This window comes from Excalfactoria chinensis, chromosome 1, assembly GCF_039878825.1.
Source record: "Excalfactoria chinensis isolate bCotChi1 chromosome 1, bCotChi1.hap2, whole genome shotgun sequence".
In the NCBI taxonomy this organism is placed as follows: Eukaryota; Metazoa; Chordata; class Aves; order Galliformes; family Phasianidae; genus Excalfactoria; species Excalfactoria chinensis.
The window spans coordinates 50413741-50427895 of NC_092825.1; the positions used below are offsets into that span (position 1 = coordinate 50413741).

The 14155-nt window shown below is 43.7% G+C and overlaps 1 protein-coding gene across 2 annotated transcripts in view; it reads left to right on the forward strand.

Moving 5' to 3' along the window:
* The window catches only part of SYN3 (synapsin III), a 199226-nt gene that overhangs the window by 164583 nt on the left and 20488 nt on the right, over positions 1 to 14155 (forward strand). For both annotated transcript variants that reach the window (XM_072342582.1, XM_072342591.1), the window contains exons 9-10: positions 7649 to 7791; positions 11682 to 11756. In XM_072342582.1, coding sequence (XP_072198683.1) covers positions 7649 to 7791; positions 11682 to 11756 — 218 coding nt within the window. The remainder of the gene's footprint in view (positions 1 to 7648; positions 7792 to 11681; positions 11757 to 14155) is intronic.

A 14155-nucleotide genomic window follows, 5' to 3' on the forward strand; every position in this document is an offset into this window, starting at 1 on the left:
GGATTCATGTCTCTCTCTTTGCAACACAGACCCTTGGGTGACTACAGCTATGAGGAAAGAATCAAAGGAAAGCATCCCACCCTGAGCAGTGTATGCAGACAAAACAGTCCACAGAAGCTGTTGTCTTCTGCACCACTGCAGATCTTCTTCTACCTCTCACTTTCTCTTCCATTTTACTCTTCTTAGTACTTGCTGTCACAAGATATATTCAAATTAAGATATATTCAAGATATATTCAAAGTGCGGGCACAATTATATGCAGTGGTACAAGGGAGTTACATAGGAAGTTATTCCAGATGCAGATTTGTTGAGACCCAGCATCCTAGAAGAAAGAACTGGTCTGAGGCCAAGTTTACTTTAGTCCGTTACGAAATGTAGGGACCAGCAGAGTGTGGATGTGACACTGGGCACTTCTCTCTTTAGTTAATGGGGAAGGAAGGTAGGAAGGAAGGTACAGGAAGGAAGTGCTGTTGACCTTATGGTTTTAGTTTGGGCTCTTCTCCAGCTGCAAACAGCCTGAAGGTAAGTTGAGGCTGATTAAATTAGATTTCTTGAAGTCCTGTTTCATTTCATTGCATTAAGAAAAAAAAAAAAAAAAAGAGAAGAGAGAAAGTGAAAATAAAGAACAAGTCAGTTGGTTTAGAATACAAGTAACAGGAATTTGTTTTGTTTTGTTTTTAAGACAATAGAGTTCAAGATGGGGCTGACAGGAAAAAAAAACAAACAAACAAAAATGTCAGAAATACAGATAAGCAGAGCTATGGGCTGACTGGAAAAGTAGCACCTAGAGGTAAAAATATAGAGAAATAAATAAGAATAATCAAATGTCAGTGTCATCTTAAGTAACTCAGAAGAGAAATGCTCCCTGGAGTCATGATGATTTTAACCATCATAACATAAGAGTAAGAATCGGTGATGATAAGGAGATTATAGAGGTTAATAGAGAAATTAGAGAGAGATACAAGATTTCTTGGTCTTCAGAAATAAAGTGACAAAAAGAAATAGCAGGTCATTATCTCTGAAATATATGTAGGGAGAAAAGAGAGAGGTTTGCTCTTGGTTTGGATGAGAGTAAGAAAGTGAAAGTTAATAAAGCATCAGCATCGGGTCATGTTTTGTGTAAAAGCAGTGACCGAAGAAACAAAGGATAAAGTAACCAACCTATTAGCCAAAGCAGCACACATTTGTACATTAAAAATAGTACTTACTGTAGCAAATGATGCCAAGATAGAGAGCCATGTACCCGTACCTGTAATGATGTAAATCATGCCCATAAGGCTCATAGCACCCTAAGAAGAACTGACTGTTTATTATGTTGTCATAATGTCTAGAAAGAGTGTAATTGTAACAGTCAGACTTTCACTTTCAAATATCCTGTGTTTTCATAACATATGTTATAAATTCATTCACCTCGTTTTTTAGTGAAAGAGTTGAGCAGGGAATCCTTAAACTTAAAATGGAAAATGGCTGCTTTAGGACTTGTAAGAAACAGGCTCCGATCGTTTCATCTTGGAAGAGGAACAGTCAGTATTCAAAGTCAGAACTAAGAGGGCTATACCAGCACTGACAGAGCTGCTCTTGCCAAGTGGTGTGTGCATGTAAGGTGTGGGTTGGAGATGAAGAAAATAAAACCAGAATAAAAGGCATTCCTTGTAATTTCTATTGAGAAATGCAGAAACAACAACCTCTGTGTTGACTTGAGCAGAGGCACCAGGAATAGCCTTCACCAAGAGAGAAGAAAGGACCCCAGGCAGTTTATTTATCTAGAAGCCGGATACATGCTCCTCAGCCCCTTGCATGACTATGATTAACCCCCTTCCAAAACTTGAAGTCACCCCTTATCTTATGGGCACTGGAAAATTGTAGCAAGTATTCTGTTCTGTTAGTCCAATACCGTATTAATAGAGATGCAATATCAGAAATATTACATAGGTGATGGTTTACAATGGAGTCAGCAAACAGCTCTCTCAAGCTGTATTTAAGCTCCTCAGCAGTACCCGAGGTCTTTTCCAGGGAAATCACAGATGGGTGCTGGGAGCAGTGCTTCCTCATGTTGCACTGAACTGTTATTCACCCAGCAATTCACAAGAGGTCAAGGCATTTTGAAGCATCCTGCAGTTTGAGCCTATCTACCCTAGATGTGGTTGGGGGGGTCTCTGTTGAGTAGGGTGAGTGCTACAGTGAGAAAGAAGCAGTACTTCTTCCTGACTCCAGATCTTGTAATGCCAGAGGCCACTGGAAGAAATAAAGCTCTGAGTGTGTTAATATCTGGCATTTGTATGCTAACATGACCCCAAAGTGCCCTAGGAACAGAGCCCAGCATTGCAAAGTCACTCAAAGAGCCTCTTCACCTCTTCCTGATCAGATCATGAGAAAGAGACAACCGCCAGATCTGCAAAGAGAGGAAAAACAGTTTCTATTCACGTGGCTTTACGTATATTTATATGAATTTAATAAACATATGCATATATTGCTACTCCTGTTTTATTTTTAGATCTCTCTAATTAGACCAGTTCAAGAGTCACCTCCTCTCTATGCCTGCCCCGTAATTACGAAAGCACCTCCTCCAGTACAAATCCTGGCTCAGATGAATTTATTACACTAGAGAAGAAAAACTTGTTGCTCATAATAATGTGGTCAGAGTTATTTTCTCTCTTACTGGATGGGAGAGACTTCTCTTTTTTTTCTTTCTTTCTTTTCTTTTTTTTTTTTTTTTTTTTCTTTCTTTTTTTCTGGTATAAATATAGCGCCCACTAAACAGAGCCACTATGTAATGTAAAAATACCACAAGCTTTTTATCAGGAAGGACAGCTCATCACCTCGTCTCTCTCGGGACTGGAAATAGAATGTTCTAAAAGTGAAAGCTTTGAAAATCCAATGCACTAAAGAGGAGAGGAAGGGGAAAAGGCTGCCTTGGTTTGTCAAGGAACAAATATTTTCTTTCACAGAGGGCAAATACAACATGTAACATTCAGAACAGAGAAGCCCAATCAATGTGTTCCCACTGACTCATGAGCGAGGAGGTACCACCCGTCTTGAAAATAGCAAGAGCATCCTCCTCATTTCTTGCACAGCAGTCTGCAACCTTTTGCTGGGCACAGAAAGCAGTGACTGAGCCAGGATACTGGGGTGCAGAGCTGCCAAGGCCTGTGGTTGAGAGCAGCTATTCACTGGGAAGTTAATAGGGATTGTAATGTGGTAGAGACAGTGTAATATTCTGAAAGCTTCACTTTGAGGATAATAAGGAAGTGAAGACTTTAGTACATCTTTATTATTTTGAAATGGTTCAAAGAGCAAACCGCATTTGGTTAGGCCTAAACTGAATGTGTGTCAGCTGCTTGAGTATCTGTGGAGAGGGGGGGTGTGACATGGGGAAGAGGGAAGCAGAGAGGCAGGAAGCCCTCTGTGCAGAGCCAGCTGTCCCAAAATGGCACCGTCACTGCAGAAAGGTAACGTGCAGGTCAAGGTGGATGAAAACTCCCAAGCTCCATAAGGCCAGGCCAGCTCCTATGAAGGAAAGCAGTCAGAGGTTGCATTTGCACAAGCCTATTAAGGCTCGGTTAAACCCCACAGATCCAAATCCAGCCCTGACTCAGTTTAGGACATTCACCTTGCAGCCGAACCTGCTTCTAACTCCAGTTTGGATGGAGAAACTGCATCTGCAAGCCATGTCCCAAGTAGTGTGGGTTTAACCAGTGAGGCTGAGCAAACTCTGGATGGCACTTGGCAAGGCAAGGCAAGGGCAGCCCTTGCAGAATACTGTAATTCTGACACTTCAGCCAACTGACTGTTATTTTTTCATGTGGCCACATCACTAATGAAAACAAAAGGGCACAGTGAGGCAATACATGCAGTGCTTAGGTTGAAGAGAAAAGGAAGGCCACAGCCCTGGCATCATGGTGTGCAGGAAGATGTGAGGTACACGAGAGGCAGGGAGGAGATTTGGGGCCTGGGAGACTGAGGCAGTAGAAGTTTAGAAGGCTTTCAGTACCTAAATGGGGGCTGTAAGATGGAAGGAGACAGACTCTTTCTCAGGGTTTCTTGTGATAGAAAATGGGTTCAAACCAGAAGAGGAGAGATTTAGGTTGGATACAAAAAAAGAAAAAAAAAAAAAAAGGTTTTATTATAAGGATAGTGAACTGAACAGGTTGACCAGGAGTGTGGTGGAAGCTCCATCCCTGGTGACATCCAGGGTCAGACTGGAGTGGCTCTGAGCACCCTGCTCTATCTGTAGGTGTCCCTGTTCATTGCAGGGTAGTTGGACGTGATGGCCTTTAAGGGTTCCTTCCAACTTAAACAATTCTGTGCATCCGTGAAGTTTCTACCCAGTTCTGCTCAGGAAAAGCTAGATCAGTATCTGTTGGGAAAGCTGCAGATGGGAATGGGCACAGTATCTTCTTCTGAAGTGCCACCGCTAGTAAGAGGGTACGGAACACCTATGTGAGTGTATCCCTGGGGATCCAGGTCACTCTCCTCTGCAACCAGAAAAGTGTGATGGGGCACTGCTGGCACCCACATGGAAGAAGAGAGCCAGAAGGGAAGTGGGGACTCTCCCGGGGAGATTTCTTGCTCAGAAAAGGCATTTGTCAGCACACTGCCCCAAGCTCTTCACAACAGGTCACTAAAACGCTACAGCAAACAGCAGCTGATGGCTCCAGAATGAGCCTATTGCTGCTCAAACAGCCAGCACAGCTAAGCAAACACGCTGGCAGGGCAGGGGCTGTATTTGCACATGCTGTTTGCACTCCTCTGCGCAGCTAATGGGATATTGCGTCTATCCTAAGAAGGATGCAAAAAAAAGTGAGAGAGAAAGAGAAAATAGCTTCTTGCTGATTTCTTTCCAACTTCTTTTCTCACTTCCACACTGTGGCCAGCCTGTCATTTTAGAAAGCAGATTTATTCCCTACTAGGTAAATCGATAGCTATTTGATCAATAATCATTTCTAACAGTCCCATTTTAAATGATGCCCTCTGACGTCACGCTACTTACATTCTGCCTTTGGTTATCTTCCATGGGTTTTTTCCTCTCATTAGAAGAATGGATATTTTATCAGTGTGTAAAACAGTTACAAGTCCGGAGGAAATGAATTATAAAAAATGTAAAAGCAGAAAGCTAATAAAATGGCGGACTTGATAGATAAGGCAGGAAAAATAAATCTAATTTGACTGTAACTGGAGTGCTTCCTGTTTATGAAGTAATAACCGCATCCAGGCCTAAGCCAGCATTAACCCAGGACACAGTTGTTATTCTGTCAGATTTGGCTGGCTCTAACAATTAACAAGGGGCAGCTCAGATTTCAGCTTTGGTGTGGTGATTATTTTGATGCCCAGTGGGAAACAGGGGCTTGGCCTCCCAGAAGGGGACCTGGCAAGGTACTTTCTCTGAAAAGCCCATGGGAATGTCTGCGGCACATACATAATGACACAAACTAAAAGACAGGAGGTTGGATATAAGAAAAAAAGGTGTTTGTTTTTGTTTTTGTTTTTTTATGATAAGGGTAGTGAAGCACTGGCACAGGTTAGCCATAGAGGTGGTGGATGCCCCATCCCTGGAGACACTCAAGGTCAGGCTGGCGGGGGTCTGAGCACCCTGATCTAGCTGTAGGTGCCCCTGTTCATTGCAGGGGATCTGGGTTAGATGGCCTTTAAAGGCTCCTTCTAACTCAAACTATTCTGTGGTTCCGTGGTTCTATAATGGCTTTTGTCTTTCCTCATTACTAAAGTGTTCTAGAAGAGTGTGGCAACCCCCTGCTTTATCCGCTCCTCTGGTCCCTCCTGCCATCATCTTCTTGGGGTGGCACTCTCCCTTTGATGTCACACATCCTAGCCGTTCTTATCTGTATAGCAAAAGCATCTGGCACTGCCCAGCCTGTATGCCTCCCTTCCTCAGGATTCTGCAAGCTGTGCCCAGCCTTGGGGCTCCCTTGGCCTGAAGTGCTTCCCATCAAGACATAAGAGGCAAAAGCCCAGCCCAGAGCAAGGCACCTTTTCTGTACAAAATACAAAGGTTTACACTGACTCTTTCAGTTTTTTATTCCCTTTTTTCTTAGTTTTCCCCCATTCTTCCATATGGCGGTAGTCTTCCTCTACTCCATTTCTCATTCAGCCCTGAATAGCAGGAGCCCAACCCTTGCCACAGAAAAAGGGAAGAGGACAAGGAATATTCTGCATTCAGCCAGAGGAAAATCAGACATCAGACCTTTTTTTCTCTTTGTTCAGGATTCTAGAAATATCAAGGATAAGACTAGTTGTGATTTTTACCTTCCCCACAACCTGTGCAGTTCTCAAGAGCTTCTCTACACCAGAATGTGGAGGCATCTTTGGCTTCTGGTACTGGAGCTTGCCCAAAGCTGTTCAAACAGTACAACAGGTTAGCCACAAGCTTGTTCTCTGTTCTCTAGTGAAGATGGCTCCTGCCCTCTCATGGCTGAAGGCAGATATGTATAACAACTTGTTTGTTCTTCACAAAGAAAAACCAAATACCACTGTATGTGTTTCCTTCATCCGGCTCCACACAGTCTGGCATCTCCCTTCTTTAACATACACATTGACGCAACTGGGGTGCTCTTCTGGGGCAGAGACCATCTGCTTGCTGCAAGCAAGCACTCAGCAATGCTGGGCTGCAATCCCCAGTTGTGATATCAAGATGTTACCAAACTGCAAAGGATGGGTAATATCTAAAGAGATGTACTCCCTCATTCACCTTTTCCACATGGTGTTGCTTTTTTTCTTCCACTTAATCCACCTTTCCTGCATTTCTCCTGGTCTGAGGAAGAAGAATTGCATGGGTTTCTCTGATGCACAAAGCCTATTTTTACCAATACACTAAAGATTATGATTGGTGATGTGAATGAGGTGAAGTTGTCCATCATGTCCAGCTTGTTCAGTGCTCCTCTCCAAAACCACATATCATTAGATATGATATAGATATTAGATAGATTAGATATTGTACTGTTTTGGTTCTTCCTTTTTTCTCTTTTTCTTTGTTTTTGGATAAAGTTCAGAGTGTTTCTCATCAGTGAACACAAACCCATGAAAACTGAGCTTCTCAGAATATCGCTACTTCATAGGCTCTTGCCATCTCATCTCCAAGTGTGACTCAAGCCCAACGCCCCACCAGCTGCCCTGCGCACACCCATGCCACGCTGCTCTCACAGGTCTCTCCAGGCACCAGGGCTTCCCCATAGACCCCCTTTTCCTTCAGAGCTTGCTTCCAGCCAGGAGACCTGCACCACTCCTCAAAGACAGTCAAGAAGGGGCAATGTGAAATGCCAGAAAACTGAAGCCTGGAAGTGGCAGACAACCAACTCTCTTGATTTCTTGGCACCGATTGTGATTTCCTGGCCACCCAAAATGCTCAGTTTTCCTCCATCTCGACATGGGAAATAGCCGTTCTGATGTCTAAATGAAGTAATGCCCCTTAAGAGATGAAATATTTTTTTTGAAGCATCATAAAAGCAATGGGCATTATTAGCAAGAGCCATCTGGGCAAAACTCAAGCTCTCTCCATGATGCCAGCTTCACTTTCCCTCTTCGTTCTTAATTCTGTCTGTGCTGACTGACATTGTGTGATTCAGGCATGGAATTTCCACTTACCAAATACTCTTGTTCTTTTTGTCATGTTTCTGCTGAACTTCTGGTAATCAAGGTCAAGGTTGAGAACCAGTATGACTTCCGTGACATAGCCAGCATCATCGCCATGGCAAAGACCTACGCCACCTCTGAGCCATTCATTGACTCCAAGTATGACATCCGAATCCAGAAAATTGGCAACAATTACAAAGCTTACATGTGAGTGTGTGGCTATGTTGGGGTGATATGTGGGGAGACATTGCCGGGAATGCAAATCATTCAGTATCTGGGCAGGAACAGGAGGCTGACTCTGAACCCCGACCCCGCTGCCACTTGTTACCCACCATCATCGTCATTGGAAAATAAACCTTTCTCTATCTGTTGCTGAGCTTCAGTTCGTTTCCACTATAAAAACCATGTTCTACCACCACCTCCCACCTCCACCTTTCCTTGCAAAAGGGGTCATCATATCCGGCCATTTAGTAAACCCCTCCATCTCCCTATGTCTTCCTGTGGGAGCCAAACCCACCATCTTCCCAGCTGGAGACACAATAAAAAAGGGGAATCAATAAAACAAGAGGGGTGTCCCAACAGCACCGGGGAGCTGAAAAGTTTATTAGAGTTGGTTGCCCCTTATGGAGTCCTGCAGTGTCCAACCTATAGCAATGCCCTGTCCTCTCCCAAGCCAGTGGTCGTGGCACCATGCTCACAAGAGGGCATGAAGAGCAAGCAGCTCCAGGTAAGGATGGTCTCAACTGTCTGGAATGCAGGGTTTCCATCAGCATTTTGCATGATTGCTCCCTGTGGCATACAAAGGAGGGGAAGGAGGAGGACAGACACTGCTGCAGGTGCCCCACAGCTCCTCCCTGCTCTGCAGGGTAATAAGGGAGTGGCACGAAAGCAACACTCAACACTGGTGTGTCTGAAAATATTAAAAAGTGCTCGGCCAAATTTCAGTAGTCGTCAAGTCAAGCTCAATTAAAGATGTAACCACATGACTCAACAAAACACCTGTTTCCTTTTACTGCAAACCAGTAGACAAGCAGAGCCAAATAGCTCCTCCAGCAATACTACTCCTTACCCAGCTGCAGAATTGGGGATAAGTGGGCAGCTCCAGCAGTGCATTCTTCAGATCCCCAGGTACATTTCATGTGTTACCTAAGACCTGCAACACTGTGAGTTGCAGGCCATATAGCTCTGGTGCAAACATAGTTAAGTAAGATAATCAAAAGCATGTGCTCACACATTTTTCAGTTCGAGCTGCCTGGTTGGATTCCTAGCACAGAGGTATTTAAATAAGCTAGATAATGACTGTGTTCTTCTTGGGAAGGACCTGTGGGACACTCAGCTACTTCTTATGAACCCAGAGAGAGAAATGTTTTAAGTCTGATCAGGTCGACAACAGTTCAAATTGGCCAAAGGAAATAAAGTATTAAATGTCCATTAAAATTCTCTGTTCCTGCCAACCTACTCAGCCTTGGGTACTGAGTCTGCTCCCAGCCCATCCCTGTGTGAAATAAGGACCCAGTTAGGCTGACATGCCCTGTCCCTGTTTATTATTCGCACCCACCACACTCTCATCCAGGCAGTGATCAGAAATAGTAATTGGGATAATTGAGGAATGAAAGCAGTCACACTAAAAGCTAATCTCACTGGGGAATATAGCTGTGCAAGTAATTGGTTGCTAAATGAGATATGTTTCCATACAAAAACAGCCACGAACAAGAAACACCTTAATGAGAAATTAAGCTTCTTCACAAAGAAAGCAAAAACAGCCAAATTCACCAAGTGACTTGCTTACCCAGAGTATTTATTTAAATTTAGAGAGCCATTTATGGAAGTTAGATTGGGAGGTAGGTATAACCAGTCTGATCGTGGACTCTTCCTTCTGGGCATCAGAATGAATAGATTATTTCTATGGCATAAATAAGTCCCTGTGATGTCAGAGGGCAGAGGTAAAAGCACCTAAAATATCAGAACTCTCACTGGTGTCTCAAAATCGTTAGTTACGATAGCAAATCTCAGCCTCAAAGGCAATACAGCATGTGTCAGACTAAGTGAATTCCTTTGATCTGTGAGCCATGGAATCTACCCAGGATTTCTATACCTACACCCACACATATGAGCTTTAAAAACTGCTTCCTTCTGACAACAGACAGCGTACCAAAACTTCTGCATATTATGTTTACTTTGCACCAAGCATCTGCCAGAGGGAGGATGCTGAGGGTGACTCATGCATTCCTTCCCGCCCCAGATGTTCAATGCACTTCCTTCCAGCCCATGACCCAAGGCTTGAGTTCAGTTTCCCATTGACTTCAGTGCAATGACTCCAGATTTACACTACTAACAAACACCTACTTAGCTCATGCCTCGGGCCAGCCGCAAAACAGCAGATAAGCAGCATGTGATACGTGCCTAAAATTCCACTAAATGTATTTGACTGACATTGTAATACTGGTGAAGAGAAAACGTGAATACTTCTTACGTGGCAGCAGAAGCTGGGGAAGAAATTATACACTCACCTCTTCCCTCAGCTGAGGGTCAAGGGATCATCCCCAGTTAAGATGTCAAATTTCCTTGTAAAACTATAGAGCTATGGTTTGGTTTTCTCACCAGTGAATCAGCTGCTTACATTTGGTACACCAGCTACATTTTCTGAGCAGTCATATCCAGTCATCTCGTTACTAAAAACACCCCAGGAGTTCTCAGTAATAATAGAATTCTGGATGCCACCTGCCACTGCAGGGAAACATGTATGATAGTAAAGAATGGCTCTTCCCATTACAGAACTGAAGAACAAAATCAAAGACTCACATGTCAATAGAAAAGGAGAGGCTGAGGGGTGAACAAAAGTCATCAAAGGACTCATAATGATCAAAGCTGAAGGAGAAATCTGTATTTTAGCTTAGAATGTAGTGTAGGGAGATGGATGTTGGATGAAGGTAACAAAAGGCAAGAGCTAACAGTATAAAAACACGATTATTCAAGAGTAATTTTTGCCCCCCTCCCTCTCTTTTAAAATATGGGTTAAAAAGACCATTTAAATTTCACAGCAACTGTACATACCACTTCAGAAGAGAAATGGAAAAAGACACCAGGCAGCCTCTCAACAGAGTAAAGGAAAGCCCTAGGTAGCCAACTATAATGGTTTACTACCTACTATGGAGCAGAACATCAGTATTACAACTGCTCTATATAATCTTACAAGTTCAAAGTCTTTTCTACATCATGTTACAAAGGTGAGAACACTGGGAGAGAGGGTTTCCAAAACCACATGTCGAAAGTGCTGGATCACACAGCACACCCCTCTCCTAAATCTCATTCATTGTGGAGATTCTCCCTGGGTGTATCTGTCAGCTTGTTGATTTGTTCTAGCATGTGATTCTGCCAGGGTTATCTGCACAGTGTTGTCACAGCAGGTGTGCCCTGTGCCTGAGGTCAAGGAAAGGAAAATTGTCACCCTCTGATGGATGATGGTGAAACCCAGCAACGCTACATTTTCTTTGGAAATTAACCATCAGTTGCAGCTGTAAATGAGCTGTAACCATTTTGCAATTAGAGATTCTCCAAGACTAGAACATAGTAAGCCGCAGAAAGGTCAATGAAAAGTCAGTGGAAAAAGAGCGTATAATCGTATTTTCTATGACACCAGTACAACTGAAGTCAAATTTACGGAGACCCAAAGTGTTAGAGCTGGCATTTGTGGAACTGCTTAGTCAGATGTTTGCATGGAGTGCTGTTCTTCCACAGATGGAGGATGCTGCCATTGCAGAACACAAGGGCAATTGTCCCAGAGACCTTCTCCTGACATTTCAGCTCTCCTAGGCCTGAGGTGTAAAGAAAGTATTCACAGAGCTTGATGTGTGCTCAAGATTCCTTGGAGATTTCCTTGCCTAATTCCTCATTCGGTCTTTCATGAGTTTGAACAACGCATCCTGTATGGAGTGTTGCTGAGGAAGGATTTGGAAAGATTTCCACAAGGAAGAACCTCACCTCATCCCCTCCTGTACAAGCACTAAGTCAAGAATGGGAACTGCAGCATGAGGGAGGATGGGGCAGGAATGTATGCATTTTCATGTTCTGGTTATGTTTCTGGTTTGTTTTTCTAGGAGGACATCTATCTCTGGAAACTGGAAGGCAAACACAGGTTCTGCAATGCTGGAACAAATTGCAATGACAGAGAGGTAAGGAAGAGGGTTTCAAGACAGTTCAAACTATTCTTGGCTTAGAAGGGAGGAATTGTATTTTAGACCTCAGTTAATTGAGAGAACTGGTAAGTGCGGTCTCCTGGGAGGCTGGATAAAGGGGTTGAAAAGACCAAGTATTTCCTTAAAAAAATACTAAGGGCACAAAGGCAAAGTGTCCTATTTTGGAGAAGGGACTGGAAGGACAGCTAGAGATCAGTGTTGATAGGTCATTAGACCTTTGGTGAATTTAGCCACAGGAAACAAGACCAGCACAGTAAGGTCAAGCGCACAAGTACAAACATGTAGGTACAAAATCAGCAAGGTCACAGCACAAAACAAGAAGTAACAAGAAGTTATTCTAAGCACATTACAAATGAGAGGCAGACATGGAAAAAGTGGGTTTTTTCCATCCAACAGAAGGAAAAATCTGTCAGTTCGAGTGTTGAAAGGGTTAGTCTCTCAAAAGCGGACACTGTTTTAGTGAAATCCTCACTGCTCAACAGAAGGAATTGCCTCATGCATCTTGTACGCTAAACTTTGCAGATGGTACTTCCATATATTCAAATCACTGCGATACTTACTAATATTGAAACTGCGTGATATTGTTGACTCATGGTAACTTTTGCTTTGATGTATTTTCCATATGCTTTCCTATAAAACTGCTTCCAAGTTACTTGTTCTCCGTCTTGCTTTTTAATGTAGGTTATTCATAGATTTAAAGAGTCCATAGAATATGCGTGCTCAATCAGGCCTACTCCACAAGCTGAACAATGCTTCATTCTAGAGGATAAAAATTAAAAAGCATAAGGTCTTGAAATATATAAAAGGCATTAGCCACCTTTATATTGCTAGTGCAATGTTGTAAGAAATGATAGGCTTACCCTACAGCAGAAAAGGTTCACTTGGGCTTTGTAAATATTTCCTAATAGTAAGGATAACAGCGCAGAAATGAATTACCTGGAGGGGATACGGAACCTCTGTCCTCTTTCAGACCAGATTAGAGAAATGCCTCCTCTTTAGACAAGAGTTGTGCAGGTGATCATATAAGGTCCCTTCTGCAGCTTTAGTTCTGTGAAACAGGGAAACGAAACCAAGCTCCTAATTTGATGCCAAAAGTGATCCTTCAAGACCCTACGATGACTGTGGGAGCTGGACATTAGTACTGGACATTAGTACGTATCCTGGCTGTTTACAACACAATAGAAGCCAGAGAGATGAAGGGCAGACATTTCCTAATTGCACCTGATCTGCTTGTCTGCTTTAGTGGTTGGCAACCCTGCCCACAGCATGGGGTTGGAACTAGATGACTTGAGGTCGCTTCCAACCCAAGCTGTTCTGTGACTGCAGTCTGTGATTCTCATTCTAAAGCCCAGTTTCCGGCCAACAGACCATGCTGAATTTTGAAGATTCAGTCTATAGAGGTAGTACCCCAACTCAATGAGCCTTATCTAGCCAGAAATGCATCAAATCCCATTGAAAATCTGATTTATCAGTGCATACAACAAGGCAGAGGCATGCTGAAATGCTTTGCCAAGTAGAAGCAATCGGAAGTACATACTGTACTCAACAGTAGCCCAAAGGACTGACATGTCCAAGTCAGACTGGGCAAAATCATAGTGAAACTCTGCAAATGCTGGTGATGATGTGTAGGCATAAAATGCTCCCCTGCCCCATGGCTATGCTTGCAGTGCTTCAGGGCTCAGAGGATGTGCAGCTCCTTCTCCTCCTCATACCAGTTAGTGCTTCTCAAGCTCTGCTCTCCTCACAGGGATTGGGATGAACATGTTTGGTCTCCTCATTAGGAGCCATTTTCCCGCAGACGTTGCGTTCACACAAGTTGATCATTATGTTGTCAAGCCATGGGGACTCTGGCTGGCTTCAAGGATATAAACTTGATCTTTGGCCAAAACAGCTCTTTTCCCAGTCCCCTCAGGGCCTGCAAAATGTCAGTGTATTCAGGAGACCGTGGCCTCCCCTCCCCGCATCTTGTCACAGTCCTGCTTACAGATCTGCTTCTTCTGAGATTATTATTTTTATTGAAATGCTCAGGACTGCAAAGCAGCTGCACAGGAAATAAAACCAGGCCGCCTCGTTCCCTCCTCATTTCCACAGCAGGGGGGGGATGCAGTCCACTCATAATATGCCTCTTGTCATTCCCTCTCCTCCTCTGACACCAGGACAGCTAAAGGGACAACCACCAAACCTGGCTTCAGCTCAGAGCAGCTGATAGTCCTGTTCTGGGATGGACAGAGAAAGGGACTGCAGCCTGGTCTGTGTGATGGGACCGCCTGGCCAAGAGCAGTGCCCCAGGAGTGGGAGGGAGGTGAGGAGCTGTGGAAGGATGGCATTGAAAGAGTGAACTGGAAAAAGAGGAGCCACTGGGTAACATAGCACAG